This window comes from Mesoplodon bidens (genome assembly GCF_964165515.1).
Source record: "Mesoplodon bidens genome assembly, chromosome: 3".
NCBI classification, from domain to species: Eukaryota; Metazoa; Chordata; class Mammalia; order Artiodactyla; family Ziphiidae; genus Mesoplodon; species Mesoplodon bidens.
The window spans coordinates 30,415,591-30,442,821 of NC_138178.1; the positions used below are offsets into that span (position 1 = coordinate 30,415,591).

General features: G+C 40.9%; 2 protein-coding genes across 3 annotated transcripts in view; both read right to left on the reverse strand.

Moving 5' to 3' along the window:
* Positions 1 to 4,914: 4,914 nt before the first annotated feature.
* On the reverse strand, positions 4,915 to 16,723 carry TM2D3 (TM2 domain containing 3). Of its 2 annotated transcripts, XM_081227297.1 has the most exons (6): positions 16,619 to 16,723; positions 16,133 to 16,225; positions 14,260 to 14,417; positions 9,128 to 9,302; positions 7,590 to 7,665; positions 4,926 to 5,665 (listed from the first exon to the last, which is right to left on the reverse strand). In XM_081227297.1, the coding sequence occupies exons 1-6, from the start codon at positions 16,707 to 16,709 to the stop codon at positions 5,500 to 5,502; spliced, it is 759 nt and encodes a 252-aa protein (XP_081083423.1). In that variant the 5' UTR covers positions 16,710 to 16,723; the 3' UTR covers positions 4,926 to 5,499. The 2 variants fall into 2 exon arrangements, with proteins under 2 accessions (XP_081083424.1, XP_081083423.1); XM_081227298.1 differs by lacking the exon at positions 16,133 to 16,225 and having other exon boundaries at positions 4,915 to 5,665.
* A 1,176-nt stretch (positions 16,724 to 17,899) lies between these two features.
* The window catches only part of TARS3 (threonyl-tRNA synthetase 3), a 51,905-nt gene continuing 42,573 nt past the window's right edge, over positions 17,900 to 27,231 (reverse strand). Inside the window, exons 16-19 of the mRNA XM_081227300.1 lie at positions 23,464 to 23,568; positions 21,175 to 21,247; positions 20,440 to 20,554; positions 17,900 to 19,118 (exon numbers count right to left, since the gene is read on the reverse strand). Of these exons, the coding sequence (XP_081083426.1) occupies positions 18,970 to 19,118; positions 20,440 to 20,554; positions 21,175 to 21,247; positions 23,464 to 23,568 (442 nt within the window). The 3' untranslated portion in view covers positions 17,900 to 18,969. The remainder of the gene's footprint in view (positions 19,119 to 20,439; positions 20,555 to 21,174; positions 21,248 to 23,463; positions 23,569 to 27,231) is intronic.

Sequence of the window (27,231 nt, forward strand, 5' to 3'; positions counted from 1 at the left end):
CCAGCTCAGCCAAGAGTCTCATGTACCCATGTCGGGTAAGAAAGTGTGCTGTCTTTAGAAAAGAAAGTCCCATGCAAACTGGGCTGCCCACCTGTAAGTGCAGCCCTGCTCTGTGCTCAGGTTCCCTGGGGGGAAAAAAACAAGTCAAGACTGGCTGTTTCTGGGAATATGATGGGAAAGCAACGGTAATGGGGATGCCCCACCTAGTGGCCAGAGCTGGAACTGCTACTCAACCAGACCAACACACACCTGCACAGACAAGATTCTTGATTCCTAAAGGGCAAGTTATTGCACCAAATAATTCAGTTCCGTTTTCAGGTAAACTGTAATTTATTCCGGTGAAGAAACATGTTTTTGTCACCTGAGATTTATGGAGATATTCTCAAAAAATATTTTATAGCTAAAGATCTGATAGTCTGGTTAAGTCTGCTGGCTACTGGCACAGATGTTTAAAAAGTAACACTCAGATACCCAATTTAAAGGGAAAATGCTAAAAATTTGTAAATGTTTCTAGGGAAATTGTTATTAAAACTCAAAAAGACCTACAAATCCAAAACAATTAATAAAATGAAAATAACATACATATCAATAATAACCTTAGATGTAAAGGGACTAAATGTTCCAACCAAAAGAAATAGACTGAATGGATACAGAAACAAGACCCGTATATATGCTATCTACAAGAGACCCACTTCAGACCTAGAGACACATACGACTGAAAGTGAGGGGATGGAAAAAGGTATTCCATGCAAATGGAAATCACAAGAATGCTGGAGTAGCAGTACTCATATCAGACAAGATAGACTTTAAAATAAAGACTGTTACAAGAGACAAGGAAGGACACTACATAATGATCAAGGGATCAATCCAAAAAGAAGACATAATAATTGCAAGTATATATACAACCAACACAGGAGCACCTCAATAAAGCAAATGCTAACAGCCATGAAGGGAGAAACTGACAGTAACATAATAATAGTGAGGGACTTTAACACCCCACTTTCATCAATAGACAGATCATCCAGACAGAAAATCAATAAGGAAACACAGGCCTTAAATGACACATTAGACCAGATGGACTTACTGATATTTATAGAGCACTCCACTAAAAACCAAGAGAATACACATTCTTTTCAACTGCACACGGAACATTCTCCAGGATGGATCACATACTGAGTCACAAAGCAAGCCTTGGTAAATTCAAGAAAATTGAATATCAACCATCTTTTCCGACCACAACGCTATGAGGCTAGAACTCAACCACAAGAAAAAACTTGCAAAAAAACACAAACACGTGGAGGCTAAACAATATGCTACTAAACAACCAGTGGATCACTGAAGAAATCAAAGAGGAAATCAAAAAATACCTAGAGACACACAAAAACGAAACCACAATAATCCAAAACCTATGAGACACAGCAAAAGCAGTCTAACAGGGAAGTTTACAGTGTTACAAGCTTACCTCAGGAAACAAGAAAAATATCAAGTAAACAACCTAACCTTACACCTAAAGCAACTAGAGAAAGAAAAACAAAACCCAAACTTAGTAAAAGAAATCATAAAGATCAGAGCAGAAATACAAATTAAATACAAATTTAAAAAAAAATAGAAAAGATCAACAAAACTAAAAGCTGCTTCTTTGAAAAGAGAAACAAAATTGATGAACTTTTAGCTAGACTCATCAAGAAAAAAGGGAGAAGGCCCACATTAATAAAATCAAAAACAAAAAAGGAGAAAAGTTACAACTGACACCACAGAATACAAAGGATCATGAGAGACTACTACAAACAACTATATGGCAATAAAATGGACAACTTAGAAGAAATGAGCAAATTCTTAGAAAGGTACAACCTTCCAAGACTGAACCAGGAAGAAACAGAAAATATGAACAGCCCAATCACGAGTACTGAAATTGAATCTGTGATTTAAAAACTCCCAACAAACAGAAGTCCAGGACTAGATGGCTTCACAGGTGAATTCTACCGAACATTTAAAGAAGAGTTAACACCTATCCTTCTGAAACTATTCCAAAAAACTGCAGAGGAAGGAACACAGCCAAACACATTATATGAGGCCTACATCACCCTGATACCAAAACCAACGATACCACACACACACACACAAAATTATAGGTCGGTATCACTGATGAACATAGATGCAAAAATCCTCAACAAAATACTAGCAAAAAGAATTCAACAACATATTAAAAAGCATGATACAACATGATCAAGTGGGATTCATCCCTCAGATGCAAGGATTTTTCAATACCCACAAATCAGTCAATGTGATACACCCCATTAACAAACTGAAGAATAAAAAACATATGATCTCAATAGATGCAAAAAAGCTTTTGACAAAATTCAACATCCATTTATGATAACTCTCCAGCAAGTGGGCATAGAGGGAACATACCTCAACATAATAAAGGCCATATATGACAAACACACAGCTAACATCATTCTCAATGATCAAAAACTGAAAGCATTCCCTCTAAGATCAGGAACAAGACAAGGATGTCCACTTTCACTACTTTTATTCAACATAGGTTTGGAAGTTCTCACCACAGTAATCAGAGAAGAAGAAGAAATAAAAGGAATCCAAATCAGAGAAGAAGGAAAACTGTCACTGTTCGCAAATGACATGATCAATATACAGAAAATTCTAAAGATGCTACCAGAAAACTACTAGAGCTCATCAATATATTTGGTAAAGATGCAGGATACAAAATTAATACACAGAAATCTGTTGCATTTCCATACACTAACAATGAAATATCAGAAAGAGAAATTCAGGAAACAATCCCACTTACCATCACATCAAAAAGAATAAAATACCTAGGAATAAACCTACCTAAGGAGGCAAAAGACCCATACTCCGAAAACTGTAAGATGCTGATGAAAGAAATGGAAGACCACACAAAAAGATGAAAAGATATACCATGTTCTTGGATTGGAAGAATACTGTCGAAATGACTATACTACCCAAGGCAATCTATACATTCAATGAAATCCCTATCAAATTACCAATGACATTTTTCACAGAACTAGAATAACTAGCCAAAACAATCTTAAGAAAGAAGAATGGAGCTGGAGGAATCATGCTCCCTGACTTGCTACAAAGCTACAGTCATTAAAACAGTATGGTACTGAACACAAAAACAGACACATAGATCAATGGAACAGGATAGAGAGCCCAGAATTAAACCCCTGCACTTATGGTCAGTTAATCTACAACAAATGAGGCAAAAATATACAATGGAAAAAAAAGACAGTCTCTTTAATAAATGGTCCTGGGAAAACTGGACAGCTACATGTAAAAAAGTGAAATCAGAACATTCTTCAACACCATATACAAAAAATAAACTCAGAATGGATTAAAGACCTAAATGTAAGATCAGATACTATAAAACTCCTAGAGGAAAACATAGGCAGAACACTCTTTGACATAAACTGTAGCAATATTTTTTTGGAATTACTCCTAAAGTAATGGAAGCAAAAGCAAAAATAAACAAAAGGGAACTAATTAAACTTAAAAGCTTTTGCACAGCAAAGGAAACCATAAACAAAACCAAAAGGCAACCTATGGACTGGGAGAAAATATTTGTAAAGGATGCAACCAACAAGGTATGTATTTTCCACAATATACAAACAGCTTATACATTTCAATGTCAAAAAATCAAACAACCCAATCAAAAAAATGGGCAGAAGTCCTCAATAGTCATTTCTCCAAAGAAGACATACAGATGGCCAACAGGCACATAAAAAGATCCTCAACATCACTAATTATTAGAGAAATGCAAATGAAAACTACAATGACGTATCACCTCACACCAGTCAGAATGGCTATCATCAAAAAGTCTACAAATAAATGCTGGAGAGGGTGTGGAGAAAAGAGAACACTCTTGTACTGTTGGTGGGAATATAAATTGGTGCAGCCACTATGGAGAACAGTATGGAGCGTCCTTAAAAAACTAAAAATAGAGTTACCACATGATCCAGCAATCCCACTCCTGGGCATATAACCAGAAAAGATGAAAACCCTGATTCGGAAAGATACATGTACCCCAATGTCCACAGCAGCACTATATACAATAGCCAAGTTCATAGCAGCACTATTTACAATAGCTAAGTGTCCGTTGACAGAGGAATGGATAAAGATGTGGTACATATATACAATGAAATATTACTCAGCCATAAAAAAGAATGAAATAATGCCACTTGCAGCCACATGGATGGACCTAGAGATTATCATTCTAAGTGAAGTAAGTCAGACAAAGACAAAAATCATACGATATCACTTATATGTGGAATCTAAACAAATCATACAAATGAACTTATTACAAAACAGAAATAGACTCACAGACATAGAAAGCACACTTATGGTTACCAAAGCAGAAAGGTGGGGAGAGATAAATTGGGAATTTGGAATTAACATATACACACTACTATATATAAAATAGATAACCAACAAGGACCTACTGTATAGCACAGCGAACTACATTCAATATCTTATAACCTACAATGGAAAAGAAATCTGAAAAAATACACATACATATATGTGTATATATATACATATAAACATAACTGAATTAGTCTGAAACACTGTAAATCAACTATACTTGAATAAAAAAAGTTAATTAAACATTTTTTTGGATTAATAAATGTTTTTCTTTCCAAGAAAGGGTCTACAACAGATCTTACAAAGACTCAGAACCATTTATCACACCAACACATTTTTTAACACTTCCACTGTGTGTTAATGAGCCAGCCAATTATGAATATATCTATTAGAATGGAGTAATGCCCTGAAAAATAAACATTTTACTTCTTAATAATAAAAGTTGCTAGGATTAGTCAAGATTATGTTTTAATATAAAAAACATAACAGGAAGAAGACTGAAAATTTTTAAAGTACCTTGTAGCTTTATTAATTCTCCAGTACTCTTGCAACATTTTATATTACTAACAAAATTCCAATCACAGGAACCAGACACAAAATTTCTGCAGTTTACTTCAAACAGTCATATATGAAGACCAGACTACATAGACATTACACTGCAAAACTCAGAGATGACTGAAATTTAGGTAGATAATCTTATTTAGCTAAAGAATAAAAACATTTCCCACTTTCTGCAATTATAGCTGACAAGCTTTTTACGGCAGATGACACTCAGGCTGGAGATACATGTGGCACAGTTTGAGGTAAGCAATATAAAACTCAAGTCTACGAATTGAACAGATTTTCAGTCGCTGCACAGGTTGTTCTTCTAGTTTAAGTAAGTTTAAATTTTTCCACAGAAAAAAAAATAGACTTCAGGCAAATAAAAACAAATTCCAGATAAACATAGTTCAGTGTTTTTTATTTTACCTTCATCAAGGCAGGCAAAGTACAGATGCTGTACATTAAAAACATACACATACACCATTCACGGCACATGGACTCCTACAGGGAAGAGGCCGTTTTCTAAGCACTGCTCCTCTCTGAAGCACGCAACTGCAGCTAAATGTACAAAGAGCCATCCGCTGGTCCCACGTAGCCGACTCCAATGAGCAGGACGTCAAGCAGCGTCCATATTCCCAGGCCCCCAAAGCTGAAGAGCTTGCCGAGGCCTTCTCGCCACTGGCCCAGGTAGAAGCGGTCCGCTCCAAACCCACCAAGGGTGATGCTGCAACAGCAAACAGTCCTGGAGTCCATCAACGGCCCCCCGACTGCGCCTGCATTACTGCGCCTCAGTAACCGCTAACTCACATGTGGGAAAGGGCCTCAAATCACCAGATCCCTTAATCAGGACACAGTGACTATCTCACAAATGTACAACACTAAACAATCATGGGCAACAAGACCGTTTAATTGTCAAAAGTAAACACAATTTTTAGCTGTAATGAAGTCTAATGGTTCTCTTTTCAAGAAAATCGAGCTTGTTGCTTTTTTAACCTTGAAATGGCACATCCAGGAGAGCAAAGTGGGGCTAGTCCTAAAGACAGTGCAGGAACATGGTGGTCGAAGGTGGCATCGCCAGGCAGCCAACACCACATGGCTGCCCAGATCAAGTAGTGAACATTGTCAGTCACCCATCTTTAAAAATTTCATGTTCAGAATAAATGACTTTTAAGGTTCCTTCAAATTCTAAGATCTAACAATATTCGGACAACTTCTCATTGTATTTCTTTTAAAGTTTTTATTATGAAAAATTCCAAACATATAAAAGTAAAAAGAAGAGAACAGTATCCATGACCCAGCTCCAATAGTTATCAACATGTGTCCATCCCTGGTTCATCTACACCCTTCCAATCCCCCACCCGGAGTACCAAGAAGCAAACACCAGGCGTTATCACATTCACCATGAATATTCTCAAAGAAACCATGTTGAGCCCAGAGAAGAAAATTATTCTTATTTTAAAAAAATCAGCTATTAAATGTGCCATGGTAATTTAAGATGTCAACAACGTGGGGGAAGCTGGGTGAAGGGTGTACAGGAACTCTCTAGCTTTGCAACTTTCCTGTAAATCTAAAATTATTCCAAAATAAAAAGTTTGTTGAAAAGCAGAAAGTCAGCTGTTAGTTTGAATGTGAACCACTGCTGACAAAGACGCTGGGTGTCACCAAATCTCACTGTCGTTGCATCTAATTTTCTATCGTGGACCTGTCTTTCACTTTCCAGCTGTGCCTTCCTGCCAGCAGGATCCTCCTCTTCCCCAGCCCAAACCCTGACACAGTGGTTCCCGACAAGGGGCCACTCAGCCACCCCTGGAGGCATTTTTGATTCTCACAGCTTCAGTGGGGGTTGGGGAGACTGCTAACACCCAGTAAATGGAGTCCACAGATGCTGCTGAACATCCTGCTCTGCATAGGACGCCCCACAGCAGAGAATTCGTGGCCCAAACGTCAACAATGACAAGGCTGAGAAGCCTTGCCCGCGTCTCACCACAGGCCACAGGTCATCTCAGACTCTTACCCTAAACCTCCAACAGCGGATGCCCACCTTCCTAATCAGGGAATCATTTAACCAGCACCCCACCTGCCCTTCCCTCCGGTGGGAAGAACTGGTACAATTTTTTTTTCAAACTGTTGAAAAGTTTAAGTAATACAAGCAAATTTTTATGTAAATATTTTAAGTCTATAATTATGTTTGAATGGTGGAATTATAGGTGATTTTCAACGTTTCTCTTTGTCACTTTCATTTTTTTTTCCAGTTTTCAGTACTGAGCATGTATTATTTTTTGTAATAAAGAAGAAAATTACTGAAAATTAAAGATATACATCATAAACCTACCGACTTTAATTAGTATATGGCATTTTACTAATTCACGGAACACCCAGGATGGGAAGCAGTGACTGGTTCTAATGATCTCTAGTAATGACTACAGTCACCTCTAGAATGTGCAGGCCATCTTGGGAGGAAAACCAGCAACGGACCATTAAATTCCATGAGGGTACTGGTTTGACCACCTAAATAACCCCCTACAGTGCTGTCCTTATGGTCTACCTAACACATGGCAGGATCTGAGTGGATGGAGGAGGAGCTTGGAAGAGCCCACCAACCCCAACGAAATCCAAATGGCATCCGACTTACTAGAAACAGAGCTTACCTCAGAGCCAGAGCAGTAGACCACTTATAACCGCCAGTCCAGTTGCAGTACAGCATTTTCGGAAAAGTACGGTTACCTTAAAAAAGGGAAAACACTCCACATAAAAACACGGGTATAAAAATACTCTCACACAGAGACTAAATTATAACTAGGGGCCTTGTGATTTACAATCATAAAAGTCAACTTTCTTTACAGAAGTAAATGTTCACTACAATGAATGGTAAAAAGAAAGCCCTGACTGTCTATGAGCACAGACTCGACATTTAAATCAGTTTTGTGAGGATCACAGCTTGAAGAAGGTAAAACATCCCACCTGCTGTGAAAACGTGGGTAACGTGGGGCTGAGAAAGACAAATCAGGCACCGGGAAGGGAGCGGGCCCACAGAGCGCCCAGGAGTCCTGGGACACTGGGCTGTCCCAGCCAGAAAAAGTGAGACTGAATCCACCTTACACCATACACCAAACCAACCCCAGGGGACCAGAGACCTAAACGTGAAAGGCCACATTTACAACTTTTAAAAGAACGTACAGGAAATTATGAATCTGGAGTAGGGAAAGATTTCTTACAACAAAAAAGGGCTAACTCTGAAAGACTAAAAACTTCAACTAACTAAAAATTTAAAGTTCTGTTCAAAAGATATCAAAAGAAAGGGGCGGGGGGGAAGTTAAAATCTGGGAGAGGATGTTAGGGACACCAAAAGGTTACTACCCAAAATATAAAAGAATTCCTAGAAGTCTGTAAGAAAAAAAAACAAAACGTAGGGATAACAAGTATTGGAGAGGATGTGGATCATCACCAACAGTTGTGTACCATGGTGGGAATGTAAACGGATACAACCGTCCTGGAAAGTAACACATGCAAGACAGTGTATGCCAGACAAACTCCTGCACATGTGCAACCAGGAGACATGGACAAAAGCTTTGACAGCAGCGCAATTTGTAAGGAAAAAAACTGTAAATAATCCAAATACAGTGGAGAAAGGATAAACTATGATACAATCTTACAAGTTATTATACAGAAGTTAAAAAAATAGTAATAAGAGAAGACAAATGGAAGAATCTTAGAGCCATGATGTTGAAAGACGGTCTCAAAAGACCATAAACAGTCTATATTATACAATTCTAAAACATGCACTACTGAATAATTTACATTATATTCTAGTACATTCATGTGATAGAACTACAAAAAATTTAAAGAAAAGGAAGTGAGATGCTAAGAACATCCAAAAGGGTGGTTACCTCTGAAGAAGGGGCAGGGTAACTGGGTGCAGGAAACACACTCTGGTAATTTCAATGGCATCACGCTGCTTTAGTTGTTAATTTGGGTGAAACTCAATTATACATTATGCTTTATACCTTACACATTTTTTGTTTTATTAAATATTACATTTTAAAATAAAACTGGCATAACTAAAATAGTGCTAATAAATATTTCTGACAAAACAATTAAAATTTAATTCTCAAGTTTCTGGTTACAGTTCCATAAATAAGCCTAGAGAAAAATATCTTGCTCACAGATTCCCTTAACACTGACCTACCCAGGCAGTGGACATGGTCCCGCACGGTGCAGTTGGCCGTGTAGCGCTGCCGCGGGCAGGACACTGCCATGCAGCTGGTGGAGCTGGAGCACTCGTAGTCAGTTTCTGGAAGCTGCCAGCAGAACCTGCAAGTCATGTTGAGGACAAAGCTCTTTCGGGATTTGAAGTCTTGATCCTACGTACCAAAGGACACAGAACTATTCAATCATAATACAGTAGTTTGTTAATAGGTCAATAAAACTACACAGTCACATGGCACCAAATGTCTAAAATACTTTATGACCTAGGAGGAAGTGGCAGAAAAACAGGTATCAAACCAATATGTACACAATACAAATGTATATGCTATGATCCTATGATCATAAACATACAACCAAAAATATATACCTAACAAAAAATATCTAGGTAAATGCACAACAAAGTAACAAAGGTTATTTCAGAATGATAAGAGTATTTCATCACTGTTACTTTGGCTAAATTTTTAATAATGCACATGTGTACTTTTATAACACAGAAAAAAGGAAAATGTACTTTATAAAGCCCTGGAGTCAGAGTTCAAAGGGCAGAGAGTCCCTATGCTCAAGGACATGGAGCTGCAAGCCCGTGCAGAACACAGGAGCCCTGTTCCTGGAGGAACAGCCTGGCCACCGGGTCTCAACTCTTCCCTAGGAGCTGCCCTGCGAGTGGCCCAGAGCCCCAGGGCTGTCACTGCTGTCACACACCCACGAGCACCCAGCAGGACCAACCCATAGGCAGCCCCAGAAAACCACTCCCAACTTAAAATGAACTGCATAGAGAGGCTGATGAGCAAGTGTTCACTGTGGGCCCTGAACTTTGAGACCAGAGAATTTTTTCATTTCAATTTTAAATGTCCTTATTTTGTTTTCTGCCTATAAGAGCAGTCCATGTTCTTATATGTTGCACATTTGGAAATTACAGAAAAAACCTGTAACCTCTCCAGAGACAAGCCCTTTTAACCTTCTTTCATTTTTCCTTCCTATAGTACAGATTTACATACATGGAATTATACTGAAAACATTTTGTATCCACTTGACATTATACTGTAATAAATATTTTTCAAAATCATATTTAAGGGGTAACACAATCACCTCTGGAAGTATTATATTTATTAACTTTTTTGATTAATGCAAAACTCCTATTATGGACAGTATTTGAAACTGAGTAAGGCACCGCGTGATTTAAGCAATATTGTTTTAAATGTCTGCATATTTCTAGTGATGCATCCATAACACATTTCTTATCAATTGTTTTTTAAAACTAGGTAATAAGTGTACGTGGTACAAACTCCCAGAGACAACAGGAGAGTGAGGAGGAGGCTGGTGCAGCCCGGCCCTCAGCAGCACTGCCCTCCCCAGCACCAAGCACCACCGCTCACCCACTCTGGCCTTCCAGGGAGTCTGTTCTATGCATGGGCACGTTTACGTCAGATACGTCTTTTTTTTTTTTTTAATTTAATGTTCCCACTGATATTTACTTTTTGCTTAATTCTACAGATATCGATAAATATCCCTAGAGCTGCCTAGTTCTTCTCAATGGCTGCAATGTATTTATTTCACTACACAATGGACCATAAATTACACTGTTCTCTTATGTACATTCGGCTTGTTTCCAATCTTGCCTGTGTGAACAAAGCAGCTAAGAATATCCCTAGGCATATTTATTTGCATACATGTGCAATATGTAATATCTGTAAGATAAATTCCTAAATATGGAATTGCTGGGTCAAAGCTTATGTGCATCTATAAGTTTCAGAGATAAGACAAAGTGCTCACAAGAGGCTGACTAACCTACCCGTCTGCTAACAAGATACAGGAGTGTTTGTTCCTTATACCCTTAAGAACTCAGAGTGTTAAACTTTTTGATTGTTTTGCCAATCTGATAGTTTAAAAAACGCATTGATTTGTACTTAATCATGAGAAAAATTAAACTTTTTTTTCATGCATTGAAAGTCCAATTGTATTTCCTTTCCTATGAACCACCCGTTCATGTCCTAAAACCATTTCTCTACAGGACTGTCATCTTTTTCTAATTGGCTTTTTGGAAGTCTTTATATATTATGGATATTAGTGCATTATTTGTCACGTGTGTTAGAAATACTTCTTCCTAGTTTGTTATTTATCTTTGGCCTTCATGCTTTTTTTTAGGTCATGCAGAAATCTCTAATTTTTAGTAGTCAAATCTATCAATTCCTTCTTTTATGGTTTCTAAATTTTATTTCATACTTAGAAAAATATTCCCTACTTTGAGATTATAACAAAACTATCTCATGCTTTCTCTGGTACTTTGTGGTTTCACTTTTTCACATTAAATCTTTGATCTGGAATTTACTTTGGATAAAACAGGATTCCACTTTTTTCCATACAGCTATGCAGGCACCCCAGCATTTACTGAATCCATTTTCACACCACAAAAAAGTATAGATCCCAACAAAAGCTCACCTGTAGTAAAAAGATTTGTTACCTTTCCTTTTGTGAAACAGCTGTCATTAGTAAGGATACAGAACCTATCTGAAGGAATTAAACTTGCTTCAAATACACTAGCAGACTGAGCTCTTCTCCAAGGAACAGAAAGCAGCGTTTCTATCAAGCACATTTCCAGCTGAGGTAACTGGCTTGATAGCTCCCATCATAGCTGGAGCAGGAGCTAGCTGATATGAAAGGGGTTGCAGGATTTTTGCATTAATTTCTATTTATATACTTAACAGGGCCATTATAAAACAATTTCTTTGACTAGTGTAATCTAGGTAAGGTTCCCTTGCTCTGAGTCCCTATGCAGTTTGCATTAGAAGGACAAGAAGAGTTTCTTTCTTTCCATTAATATGAAGTTCAAAATAAGGTGCGGGAGGGAGGGAGAGAGCTGAGCGCAGCACAGCGAAAGGATGAGCATTTGCATGTGCACCTGCGTATGCACATGGTCACAGCTTATTTCTTCCTGAAATGCTAACTTATTTAGCGAGACAGGATCCTACAGGTGGTCATTAAACAAACAAGGGAAGAATGCACGGCCGGCCCCAGATCACCTGCCCGCAGCAGTCCTGGGGCCCGTGGTTCCTGACAGCCAATTATTTGACTGCTCTTCGTTTTTAAGAAGAGACAGACAACAAGACGCTCCTGAGGCCGCCTTCAAATGCCACACTTGCGGGCTGGGCACCTGCTACTTTACAGGATTCGTGATGACTGGCTAGTCAGGAAGCAGGTGAGGTGAAAGCACCTGGGGAGGAGAACGGAAGGAACCCATCCAGGGCACACCTCAGCCAAGGGGTGAGGATGCACCAAGGACCAGGCCCCAGGAATTCAGAAACTTCCGTAAGCTTTGTAATTTCTCCTATTCTCTGCTATTTTCCGCTAAATGAAACTACTTGTTTTTGGAACACCTAAAGAAGGAAGAAATTGAGAACTATGTTTCATTCAGGAACCAGCTGTGAGAGATGAATGTCAAAGACACTGAGGCAAACAAAGGAGGCTAATTCTGGAAAAGCTCTCCTCAGCGGTCAGTTTTCTGATTTTTCACAAGGTACCTACTATCTGCCAGACCCATGAAGTATGCAATTTCAAGAGCCTTCAAACAGGTTTCGCCATTACGTAAGTAGGAAGAAAATTCTATGTAAGATACAGCAACAGAGACTAACTGATAATCCAAGGTCAGTCATGAAGATTACCCAGCAACTAGTTCAATTTTCCAGCACACTTTAAAGGGTAACTCTGATATAAGAGAATGACAAATACTGACAGTTACAAACACTATGTCCAGACACTGAGAACACATAAAATCTCATTTCCCCTTTGGAGTGAAGCCTCCCTCATGCCCTCTCCTGATACTAGACCTCAGGAGAAATAGAGAAAGAGCCTGGGGGTGGAAGGAACTTTCTAATCTAGCCCTCTGCAGACCAAGTTCCAAAAAACCGAAGGGGAAAGGTATCTTGTTCAAGTAAGTTAGAATCGCTGGGTCAAAGGGAATCTGCAAAAGAGAATATGGTGGGCTTCCCTGGTGGCGCAGTGGTTAAGAATCTGCCTGCCAATGCAGGGGACAGGGGTTCGAGCCCTGGTCCGGGAAGATCCCGCATGCCGCAGAGCAATTAAACCCGTGCGCCACAACTACTCAGCCTGCACTCTAAAGCCCACGAGCCACAACTACTGAAGCCCATGCGCCACAACTACAGAAGCCTGAGCACCTAAAGCCTGTGCTCCGCAACGAGAAGCCACCGCAAGGAGAAGCCTGCACACCGCAACGAAGAGTAGCCTCCAATCGCCACAACTAGAGAAAGTCTGTGCACAGCAATGAAGACCCAATGCAGCCAAAGATAAATAAATTAATAAATTAATTAAAAGAAAAATCTTACTTCCTACTGCTTCCCTTAAAAAAAAGAAAAAAGACAGAGAGAAAGAATATGGTTATGGAATCTGTGTTTTCCTCCTTGACCATCTCCCAGAAAGAGGGCGCCATGGAAACACTTTAGGAAAAGCTGTTCTGGGCCCATCTCCTGGTTTAACAAGAGACAGATGACTAAATCACAGAGCTAGTCATGGCAGGTCCAAGAGTAAAACACTGCCTCATTATTCATTTCTACTCTCTATCTCACCCACATGCTAGGACTACAATGAAGTTTGCAGTAATTTCCCTGGTCCAATGGTTCAAAAATGCAGATATGTGAGTCTCCCTGCCCTCGTCACAGTCAACAGGTGTGGGGCTGCCTTCTGAAGCAGATATCCCGAGAGCACGCTAAGGAACATCGGCTGTGGAAGCCTCTGTAGGCTCCTTCCTGGCTGTCAACATATCAGAGATGGGCTGCAGGTGTGACCACTGTAACAGGGTCATTTCTAATGGGCAACAGTTGGTGCGTTTGAGCCTTTTCTATTTCCTACTTTTTGTAAGAAGTCTGACAATTGCTTCAATTTATCCTTATGTCAAAAACTTGCTATCTGAACCCTTGTAACCAAACCTTACTTGGAGATGGAAGTTTCCATCTTCTGATGAAGTTGACTTTATTCCTCAAATCTTACTTTTAAAATGCAGAGCACTGTCTGAATTTCCTCCATAGTCAAGTCTAAACTCTACTTATAACTCGAGCTTTACCATCAGTTTATTAAGAATAAGTAAGCTGCAGTACTTACAACACAGGTAACAGAAGGTTTGACTGTGCAGTCAAAAGTTACAGGCTTCCCATAGACACAGGAGAAATTGGTCTTGCACTCTATACAGTCTGCGGGAAGTCTGCTACACAAACCATTGCTCGGACACTTCATCATATAAGGTGGGATATCGGTGCTTTCTGTGAGAGGTGAGAGAGAAGCTTATTCTCTTGGAATACTGATTACAATAACAGAGGAAAGCAATTTTCTAAGCTTAAAGAACACAATCATGAGCATAACATATATACAGTGCTAGGAATAAATTAGGACCTCAAAAAGTCTATCATGTTACAAGATGAAAAAAATGAAGGCTTACAGATGATAAAGTTCGTTCAAGATCACAGAGGGACGGCAAAACTGGAACCAGAGCCCAAATCTCTGTTTCCAATCCAATGTTCTTTTCATTTGAATTCACGAATTTGTAAGTGAAGCCCCTAACCCTCTAAGTGAATCAATCGGTACAACAAGGTACCAACCCTAGAAAAACGTCCTGTCATTATTCCACTTTGGTACTTCAACAAGCCACCATCTGCAAGTAACATTTACAATTTTACAGTACCAAAGTTCAAAATAGTTCTTTATATTAGTAACTTATTCAGTGGGTTGCAGTAAGTTTCTCCAGCCAGCCTAGCTGGGAGTATATTACTATCACTTAAGAGAGGATCAAAATTGCAACCAGTATTCTCAGGAAGAGAAGCTTTCAAAAACGTCCAAGAGGGCTTCCCTGGTGGCGCAGTGGTTGGGAGTCCGCCTGCCAATGCAGGGGACACGGGTTCGTGCCCCGGTCCGGGAAGATCCCACGTGCCGTGGAGCGGCTGGGCCCGTGAGCCATGGCTGCGGAGCCTGCGCGTCCGGAGCCTGTGCTCCACGACGGGAGAGGCCACAGCAGTGAGAGGCCCACGTACCGCAAAAAAAAAAAAAAAAAAGTCCAAGAGAGTAAAAAATTCTTGTGCTTTCTCTATAAAATAATCTAGGTTTAAACTCAAGTATGCTGCTGTCTTCTAGTAGTCTTTTATAGAATCAGTAAAATACATCTGCCAGTTTCAATTTACTTAAGTAATGGAACTCTAAAGGGATGAAACTACAGAGACCAAAGTTCCATTTAGCAAAACACACTAATACTCATTTAAAACTAGTCCTACTTAAAGTCACTATTAAGTGGGCAATTCTACAAAATACCTACAAAAGGGTATACTTACAAAAGGGTATAATTCCTATTATACCCTTTTGAAATAGGAACAAAAGAAAATTTTCTTTTCTTTTGTTCCTATTACTACCGTGGCTGGAGGATGGGCACTTAGAATCACAAAGCCAAGAGTTTACAGGGCCAGGACAACCCCACTACCTTAAAAAGATGAGAAAACCGAAACCCAAAAAGGTGAATATTTTGCTCCAGCTCCCAGCAGCACCACCAGAAATAGATGCCAAGTCTGTACCAGTCCCTCTGCAATCCCTCCATTTCACACAGCCCTGGGGGAGCCTTTAATAATATCCAACATCAGGAACAGGGTTCCAAAAGCACAAGAAATTTTCTGAAGGGAAAGAAGCATTGGTTGAAGGTTATCTTGATGGATGAAGCGGAAAAAAAAAAAAACTTGAAATAAAGAGATGGAAATGGGGAGCCTGTGACTGGAAAAAGATGAGACAGGAATGTCAAAAGGTATTGAAATACCAAGACTGTCTACAGAAAAGGTATGCATCTGCCTTTAGTTCACATAATCTAAAATGCAATCAATAAAATGTTCAAAACACGGAAAGTGATTTCATATTCTACAAGAAATTTTATCCAAAAAGAAAAGGAAGAGACCACTAGATACAAATATACACGTTTACTAGAAGACAAAACGTCTAGTACCTGCTGCCCTGGGCACTACTGTGAACGTACGTGTGGGGCCCGGATCCTTGTCGGACTGAGCCAGCGGCTGCGAAGGCTCTACACTGAAGGACCCTATGATTAGAGAAACGAAGACCTCAGGCTGTGTGTGCATCGCGTCAGGCCCACAGATGCTTGGGCAAACATCTCGGCCTGACCTCCGGGAAACTGAACATGAAACCCAATGGGGTCGACACCAGTTTAGGTCTGCGGGCAACTAGAGACGACGGGAGGTGCCGAGACCCAGCTCTGCGTCCCCGGCCGAGCCCCCAGGCCCACAGTTCGAGGCTCGCGGCTCCGGCTCCCTGAGCCGAGAGGTGGCGGCAGGACGCGCCGGACTCGGCTGTAGCAACCCGCGCCCTCCGCCCGCACTCAGCCTCCGCCCGAGGGCCCAGGCCGACAGTCCCCGCGGTCCTGGGTTCCCCACCCCTCAGCCCGGCCCGGCGCAGACCCCTGCCCCCAACTCACCGCCGCCCGAGAGAATGTAGAACTGCGAGAGGAACAGCAGCACGCGACTCAGGCGGCGCAGGCCCCACAGGAGACCCCCTGCAGCCGCCATCTTGCCAGCGGAAGCACTTCCGGGCCGTGGGGGACGCCGGGCCAAGAGGTGGGGGGGGCGGGTCCGGGGGTTCCACGGCGCAGGCGCGGCCCCTCCTCCCGAGTTCCCCGCGCCCCGCCTCCTAGGACTGCCAGGTGCCAGATCGCTGCCAGCGCCTGTGACAAGGCGTTCACCTCTCCCCCGGCGGCTGGAGACACGGAAAGGTCACCTGGACCCCGAAAGTCACACCTGAGGGATCGAGAGCAGAGGCGGAGAAATGTGGGAAGTTGGCCGCTGTTTACCTGTGGCCGGATCTGTACGTTTAGAGACAAAAACTGCTGCTGTGCGCTTGGTACCGTGCGGAGGTTTGACGACGTTACGTTTTTGTCAGACTAAAAAGCCTCTTGTTTACAGATGAGGAAACTGGCCCAGACTGCTCGGTAAGGACCCCAGGTGTGCCAGGTGGCCCCCTAGGACCCACTCCCCGCGACCCCAGGGCCCGGTTGGCGTCCCGCGAGCATCTCTCCAGGCCCGCTCTGCCCGGATGTCTAACCAGTCCTCAGAGACGCTCCTCGAAGGCGGGGAGAGGCCGGACTGAAGTGCGGCCGCGGGTCTCAGGCCCCCAGACCCCCCTGGAGGAGGCCCACCCCGGGAGGGAGCTGCTCCCAGGCCGCGGCTCCCCGCGGCCGGCACAGCGATCCGCACCTGTTCCCACCGCACCTGTTTCCACCGCAGCAGCCTTCGTGCTGGGCTGCGCACGGGCCTCCCTCTCCCCGCCCACCCAACACAAGGTTGTCTGGGGTGGGGATGGAGAGTCTTCTGACACCCCCTGCCTCACTAGCACGTTTGGTGAATTAAAGTAATGTATCGAATAGTGCTTGGCCTCAATTAATTTAAGTTAGCTTAAACAGGTACATCACACAATCTGCACCTTCCAGCATCACACAGGCCTGACCTTTGAACAACTTCGGGGTGAGGGGTGCAGTGTAACTTAGAGCGGGCCCTTCTCATGCGGTTCTTCCCTATCGGTGACTCCGCCTCCTTAGATTCCACCAACTGCGGGTAGGATTGTGTATACTCTAGTATTTGCTATTGAAAAAAACCCACGGGTAAGTGGACCCGTGCAGTTCAATCCTGTTGTTCACGGTCAGCTCTACTGGTTTCTCTTCCAACTCTTCAGGAAGCTAAATGATAAGTGTGTACAGAAGAGAGAGCAGGTCTTAAATTTATTTTGAATTCCACAGCACATAACCAAATAAACACAAAAAATACTGCTTGATTGGTAGCTAAATTCACTACTGACATAAAGCCATTTTAATTCAGTTCTGAGCAGTAAGGTATTCCTCTCAGTTAAAATCAGAAACCCACTTGAGTATGTAAATCAGTGGAATGTCATCCCATCAGAAGAGTAATTTAACTCTAGGGGAGCAAATTATTATGGTATAAACCTATAGGTGAAACCCTGGAAGCACTACATAACACATTTTATTTGAGAGTTTATTTTTTCTAAAGATAAATAAGGTTCAATTGTCATTTATTTAGAAGAATTAAAATGGCAACTCTTATCCTATAGTGGAAACTACAGAAGATTGCACAACACTGAATTTCTTTGAGTTCAGAATCCTTTGTTAGTAATCCAATATTTAGTACTAGCTTCTTCTTTGTGATTGTTGGTTAGTTAAAACAATTTGATTCCGATTTTGAAAATAAAGTTTCAGGACCTCCCTGGTGGTCCGGAGGTTAAGGCTCCACATTTCCACTTCAGGGAGCATGGGTTCGATCCCTGGTCAGGGAAGTTCCACATGCTGTGGGGTGTAGCCAAAAATAAGAAAAATAAAGTTTCAGTGTGAACTTTAGTAAAACTTCAGTTAAAAAATACCTGAGACATAATGTTATTAGAAAATAATATCACCCCATATTCAAAAAGCTTTGCACTTTTATTTGAAACTTATCTTTTGAAGATCAGAATTCTTAACATCCCATAATGCTCATTTCCTAGTATTTCCCTCTTTGATGAATGACATTTTCCCATTGAAGTCTCTCAAGGTATTTGGGAAATTTAAAATTTCCCACACTTATCCTCTCATTGTCCGCAGACACATTAGTGAATCAGATTTTGTGCATATCAGCCACTCCTTCCCCATCTCACTTCTCACTGTGCCCATCAGTGGACTAGACAGTGGGTCCTAAGTTCTCAGAAGAAGTACGAATGGTAATTAAGGAAAATGCATGTTCAGGGTTCAGAACAAGGTTACACAGATGTGAGCACAAGGAAAGGACTTCAGAATTCTTCCTCAGCATTCAGGGTACGTGATTTCTTGAGATTCTTCAATTTATCAATGGCAGAAGTTACTGAAATCTCTCCATGAATTTTGTTGTCTCTTGTTCGAACATTTACGGCATTATTTGTCTTCTCCTTTTCTCCAACCACTGTAGAAAACAAAGGGAAATAAATATATTTTCAATCAACAATTTACTAAATATTAAGTCAGCAGTCGTATGTCATGTGTCTTACTAAGTTTTCTTCTTAGTACTAATCACCAAATATCAATCTAATGTCCATTTGGTCATCCTCTAAGAGTAAATTTCTTGAGACAAGGAATGACTTTTAATCCCATCTCTCTATTGTCCATTTTTGAGAACACCTGTGGTGGTCGTGGGGTACAGGTGGGAGGAGGGAGCTCCTAAAGACCCCTGACTCCACCTGGCACACTTGATGAATCAAGAGGCGGGCACCAGACACGTGCCCAACCAGCCAACAGAATTTTTTGGAATATATGTAAAAGGTTTGTTCTCACTAATGACCCATACTGTGAGATGATGCAGAATTCTGCCACCATGTTTCTTGCTGTCTGGAAGGAAGATACTGGCCAGCAAGTAAGGGGGGATAAAGTAGATCAAGAGAAGCATAAAGCAGATCAAAACAGGGAACAGAAATGGGGAGAAATGGTCCTGGTAAGGGTTGAGTTCCCCTTCCAGTTACTTTTCTAATGATTTGGCTACTTAATTCTACCTTCCATGGCACAAGATACTCTAACTCCCTTCCAATACATTCCATCGTGTCTAAGCTAATTTGAAATTTCTGTCACAACAAGAAGGCTGACTGAAGCATCACAGTACCTACTACAAACACTTTTGATGACAAATTGCTCATAGGACAGCCCTGTGCATATTTATTTTGCCTTCTACAGAAACTTTCAACTTATAGGAGATAACCATATCATGCCTGCAGGCATATAAATAAGTTTCCCTTGATTTTGAATCATTTTTACAGTCAAAATTTTAGATTCTGCATCTAATTACTCATGTTCCTCAAGGACGTTTTATTTTTTCACTTAATTCTTTTCTTTTGATCATCTTAAATTTGGAACATCTCCTAGTCATTAGTTTAATCCTAAAGATTTCTAATAAACCAGAAAAGCAAAGGAGATTATTTCAGGCCTATCACATGACCAAAACATACGGAGTATAATTCTACTGATAAGATCATTTTCCACTGTCGGTTTGAGTTATTAATTCTTCCTAGTAATACTACACCACAGGATCCATGTGAAACTTCATAACTCTTCTTTTCTGGCAAATAACAAAAAGTATCTAGCCAGGAACATCACAGACTCTTCTTTGTGTATAAGTATTCAACAGCTATTTGTCATAATCAAGCAGTTATACCATATTCTTTGTTTTTTGGGGTTTTTTGGAATTAAAGTGAAAAAACAAGCATTTGGGAAAAATGTATACAAATTTAGATTACCCAAAATAAAATTATACTGATCCAGCTGTGCATTTCGTATTTTCTTATTTAGTGTACAACTATGATCTAAGTCAACATCAGCCATGAATCCTTCTTCAAAAAATTCAGTGGATACCTATAAGAGAATGAGACACTTTCATTAATACATTGTGTATGGTAATGCGGTGGCCAGCCTCCAAGATGACCCCCAGGGTCCCACCCCCCGGTATTCACACCCTTGTGTGTCCCCTCCACCTTGTACCAGGTTGGTCTGTGTGACCACAGTGGAGGGAGAGTGATGGCACCCCACTTCTGAGATGAGGTTAAAGGGCTGAGTCACTCCCCCTGCCTCGACCTCTGAGAAGCCTCACCAGGCACCCGAGCCAGAGTCCCCCAGCCAAGTTGTCCCAGATTCTGACTCACAGAAACTGAGATAATAAATGCTTGTTGTTCTAAGCTGCCAAGTTTTGGGGTAATTTGTTACACAGCAACAGATAATATAAGTATTCTTCCTAATAGAGCCACGAGGAAAAGAATAACTATGAGATGTTTTAAAACACCAATTTCTCAAAAACATTAAGAAATAAAATAGTTCTGATATAGCTACATAGACACGACTCAGGTGTTACTGAAAACATGGGGTGGTAAATTAATGTATTAGTTATGCAATATTTTAAGGTGTGAATAACATTCCAAGTCAATGACATTCACAGACCACATGCCAAGATTATGTACTTTAAATGTCTCTAACTTTACCTGAAGTGCATATTTTTCACAAGTTGGCTCCACAGGGATGACCATTACCTGACGAGGAGACAGCCAGAAAGGCCTGAAAAATATAATACATATTTTTAAGATGACCATTTATTACAAGATTAAAAAATAACCAAAGAGACTTTTTTCTTTTTAAGTAAGACTTCACAAGAGAGCAGGTTCAGTAGAGGGGTGTGGAAATAAAGCAAACTATATTAAAAGGCAATAGAGGAGACAAAAGGGGAAACTGGGCATTTTGATTGGAAAGGGAGGGAAAACAGGTTGGCAGCTAGATGAAAGGGCTAAACATCACTGACCACACGACCCAGCAACCGCTCTCCTGGGTATTTATCCCAGAGAAATGGAAACATGTTCACACAAAAACCTGCACACTAACATTTATAGCAGCTTTACGTATAATAGCCCCAAACTGGAAATATCCGAAATGTCCTTCAGCGAGTGAATGCTCAAACTGTGCATCACACTACAGAACACCATCAGTAGTGAAAGGGAGCCAACGACTGGTACTTGAGATGCCTCGGATGCATCTCAAGGCAACTCCATCCAAGGAGTGAAAAAAGTCAGTCTCAAACGGCTGCACGCTGTGATTCCATTTATGTAACATTCTGGAAATGACAAAATTATGAAGATGGAGACCAGATGAGTGGCTGCCAGAGGATGGTGACAGGGATGGGGTAGGAGGTGTGCGGCCATAAAATAAACGACAGCATGAGGGATCCTTATAAGTAATGGAACTGTCCTGTACCTTGACTGGCGGGTACACAAATCTATACATGTGCACAAATGCAAGACCTGAATGAGGTTGGTGGATTGTCACTCCCCAGTTATGTTGTATACAGTTCTGCAAGATGTTACCATTGGGGAAAACTGGTAAAAGGTATGCTGGACCTCTTTGTAAGTGATTCTACAGTTATCTCAAAATGAAAATGTTTTAAAAGATGGAAAGGTGGGTATAAGCATGTTTGATGTGGGAAATGTTTGCCTTTTTCTTCAGCATATTTAGTTTGAAGGTGGAAGGAAATGCACGGGGGCTATTACCAGATGGCACTTTGTGCATGTATGTTTTTACATACTTATTCTTAAATTACAAAAGCAAAATAATACATGTGACAAATGTAATTATATACATGATGAAATACAGATTATAAAATGAAAAGTAAATGTATCTTTTTGAGCTCTGTTCTCACCACTGCTTCAGCCCCACCAACTCAAGAGAGCCACATTTTAAACATTTCTATTTTTATTTCTCAGGGAGATTTCCACCACAACTTGGTAGGTGTCCAAAGGCTTGCTGTGTAAACTGTGGAGGGTGGTACTCTGTCTCCACAGGGAGGTGTGCCCACACCATCTCCTGATCCTCTAGTTCTACTGCTCTCTTGCAAGACCCACCATCTCTCACTATGTTAACTATTTACAACAGAATCAACTGGAGAGAAATATAAACATGTTAATTCACACACACACATATTCATATCTGTAGTTTTGGATTCTCTGTACCTGTAATAGACTGGACAGCCCCATGACACCTCAGTATATTTCTCTAGGATTGCAAATAAAATCTAAGGGACAGACACAGACTCTGGCAATACCATCCCCATGGCCCATTCTGAGCGACCATCCACATACCAAATCTACTTGTCATCTGGTTTCCAACCTAAGAATCTCATAAGTCTCTGACCCTGTGGCCAAAGCAATAACCAGATCCCACGCATCAATGTAACCCACACCTCTGGCCACTTTTCCCTCTGGGCACATAGGGCGACCAGACATACCACTCAAAAGCCTGTACTCAGGGCATTCACCTTTCCCCTCCATCCCTGGAGGGGGATGTCACTGAGATTCTCTTTGGCTTTGGGGCCATGTGTGAACCAGGCTTACATGTTTCCTCCTAAGTCAGGGGTCACAGGGCTGTGAGGTCAACAGCATAGCGGAAGGAAGGAGGGCAGTACAGCTAGAGACAGTGCCCTGAGAGTGTGGGCCATATATGTTCCAGCGGCTAGATCTCTGAGGGGTTTGTTTGACACCGGTGAAAAGGTTACTCTTTAATTTTACTGAGATCCCAAAAAGGTAAATGATAGTGTTATGCCACGCTGCCTTTGTTTTCTTTGTTTTGTTTTCTGGTCTGGCAGATGCCACAAAAATTTTTATTTGCTGTTTGGATACTTGCTAATTATAAGGCAAGAGCCACCAATTTTTTCATATTAATTTCATCTTTTAGACATGATTTTTAAGAACAGTAGACATATAGCTTTTCTTTTCCATATCGCTTACCATTTTCCTCCATAGTTTTCTGAGAGAATGGCTATCATTCTTTCCACTGACCCCAAAATGGCTCGATGAATGATCACAGGGTTCTTCTTATCATCCCCATCCTTACTAAAAAAATGAAAATTATACACTTAATTATTCTCTTAAGATTCATGAATAACTTTATCTTCTTACCTTATATTTAAAAGGTATTTTCCCAAACTAGGTAAAACAATAGATTACTCATAAATTGTCTTTAAACATAAATGTGCCATTAATTAGAAATAAAGGGTTTTTTTCTTTCAAATTATGGTACCTTTTATCCTTTATTTTTTTAAAGAGATTTTGCATTATGTTTCTTATTTTTTTAATAGTTTATTATTTTTAAAATTTATTTATTTTTGGCTGCATTAGATCTTTGTTGCTGCGTGTGGGTTTTCTCTAGTTGCAGCGAGTGGGGGCTACTCTTCGTTTCGGTGCATGGGCTTCTCACTGTGGTGGCTTCTCTTGTTGTGGAGCATGAGCTCTAGGCGTGCAGGCTTCAGTAGTTGTGGCGCACGGGCTTAGTTGCTCCACGGCATGTGGGATCTTCCCGGACCAGGGATTGAACCCGTGTCCCCTGCATTCGCAGGTGGATTCTTAACCACTGCGCCACCAGGGGAGCCCTATGGTATCTTTTATAAACCAAAGGGAAGTAAAATATATCATCTAGGAAAAAGCAACGTAATATTAGATCACTATCTCTATTACAAATCTACTGATTATTCTAAACTACTAGCTTTATTTGAAACTACCAGTTTACTCATATTGAGAGGCAATCTTACAAATCATATTTTTTAAATTAACTTTATTTTGAACTATGGCTTACTTCACCACTAATTTATTGAACTATTATCAAAGACATTGCAAAAATAAAGAAAATGGGTTTCTGTAGTCTGTAATAGAATATGTTGGTATTCTATTAGTTTGGGTTAATGGTATGACCATGGTGGCTGGCAAAAAATTTACCAACCTTAGTTAGTTAGTTAGTAGTTATTAGAGAATATTGAAAACATATACAAAAGTAGAAAGAATAGTATAATGAACTCCCACATAACTCTTTCTCAGCATCAGCAAATGTCAACTCACAGCCAACCTGGTTTGGTCCAAGTGCACCCATTCCTGACACCATCCACTGTAAACACACTGCCATATTGTAAACACTATGCCCCCATACTACTGATATATTTCAAAATGTTCCTGATACTTGTTCCAGAAGTCCACTGGTCAAATTCCGTTTACACACCTGAAACCTTCATGACATTCTCCTTACATTTGAGAATTCTCTCCTCCCTTTCAGAAAAAGATGTAAAAAGCAAATTACAACTGTTAATTGTAATAAAGTAAGGTACTCCAAGATCTGTGCACACTTTTCCCAGAAAGATAAATTTCACATTATTGCAACAAATGTAATAATATGTGATGCTTACAAAGTTCTTAGGACAAATTTTTATCTAAACGTTGTACCAGCTAGTTACTACTAAAACACATATACACACAGGTAAAACAGACAAATAAAAACAGAGACTCATTCATCAAACTCACTTCAAAAGAGTTTTCATTGGACATCGCCATTGCCAATCATTTCTGCTAAGAGCCACGGCAGACTGACTGCAGGCCAAATCCTCTGTCAGGTCCTATAGAAGCTTTGGGGTGGGTCTGGGGGGCCTGAGTCCAGTCCTGCTCAGATATATGAAGAAATAATTCATTCTACAAACTGGAAACAGCATGGTATGTTCCTGAATGTCGCATAATGTTGCCTGTGTAGGGAATGAAAGAGAAGCAGCATGATCCTTTCACAGGCCCCTGGGTACCAGAAATTTCTGTCCCATCATTTATTTTAAAAGAATTAAAATCAGGTCTAGTCTGAAGAAGGGCAAAGAGTGACCTAAACTATGCTTACACATCTACACTTTCAGGTAAACAGTAGAATTAATGACAAGTTCCCCCGAACAATCCTCGTGGATTTAGTTGGAATTACATTGGATTTAGAGATACATTTGAAGAGAATTAGTATCATCACAATATTGATCCTTCCCAGTCCAACAGTGGTGTGAATCTTCATTTAAACAACTTTTTTTTTGCCTTTGATAAAGTTTTATGGTATATATTTCAAATAAATATTATATATTTATATTCCTTGTTAAGTTTATTCCTAGATATTTTGCTTGGTTTTTTTGTTTTTCTTTAATTTATTTATTTTTGGCTATGTTGGGTCTTCATTGCTGCGCGCAGGCTTTCTCTAGTTGTGGCGAGCAGGGGCTACTCTTCATTGAGGTGCGCAGGCTTCTCGTTGTGGCGGCTCCTCTTGTTGCGGAGCACAGGCTCTAGGCACGTGGGCTTCAGTAGTTGTGGTACACAGGCTCAATAGTTGTGGCACACAGGAGTAGTTGCTTCGCTGCACGTGGGATCTTCCCAGGCCAGGGCTCGAACTGGTGTCCCCTGCATTGGCAGGCGGATTCTTAACCACTGCACGACTGGGGAAGCCCCTTTGCTTGGTTTTTGTTATTGTTGTTGTTACTGTTTCTGAAATTTTTCTTCCATTGCACTTCTTAGCAGGTTGTCGCTAATATATATGAAAGTAAATTGATGTTTGCATTTTGACCTTATTGCTAGGTACCTTACTTTATTATCAGTTTTAATTTTTCTCCATCTGATTCTATTGGATTTCTAGACATCTTAGCATCTACATACAATGAAAATTTGGCTCTTTATTTCAATATGTCTATGTATCCCAGAACAATTGTAAGAGTACAAATAGGCTAGTCACCTTATTCTCAACTAAGTAGAGATGTTATTGTTGTTTTTTAATAAATACTCCTTACCATTACAGGAAAATTTGTTTCTGTTCCTCTCACAGGAATGAATGTTACATTTTATTCAATGCCTTTCAGTGCTGTTGAAGGTAATGGGTGACAATACACTTCATAATATTAAACTACCCCTGCTTTCTTTCTTTTTTTTAATATTTATTTATTTATTTGGCTGCACCTGGGTCTTAGCTGAGGTTGCTGTGTGCGGGATCTTCCTGGCAGCATGTGGAATCTTTAGTTGCGGCATGCAGGATCTAGTTCCCTGACCAGGGATCAAATCCAGGCCCCCTGCATTGGGAGTGTGGAGTCAAGCACTGCACCACCAGGGAATTCCAAAACCACCGCTGCTTTCTTGGGTAAAAAACTTACTTGATCAAGGTGATGACCTCGCTGCTCCTCCCTCTTCTCCCCTCATATCTAAGCCACCAACAGATCACATTGGTTCTATCTCCAAAATATACCCCCAATACCTCCACTTTTCTCATCTCTATGTATCACTGCCACCATGTTCTGTCATCATCTCTTACCTGGCCTACAGACTGCTGCTTCCACTTCTGCTTTCCAGTCCCCACTGTCCACACAACACCTAGGATGATGGATGGATGGATGGATGGATGGATGGATGGGTGGATGGGTGGATGGATGGATGGATGGATGGGTGGGTGGATGGGTGGGTGGATGGATGGGTGGGTGGATGGGTGGGTGGATGGATGGGTGGGTGGATGGATGGGTGGATAGGTGGGTGGATGGGTGGATGGGCGGATGGATGGGTGGATGGATGGGTGGATGGGCGGATGGATGGGTAGGTGGATGGGTGGATGGGCGGATGGATGGGTGGGTGGGTGGATGGATGGATGGATGGATGGATGGGTTGCTGGGTGGGTGGATGGATGGATGGGTGGATGGGTGGATGGATGGATGGGTGGATGGGTGGATGGAT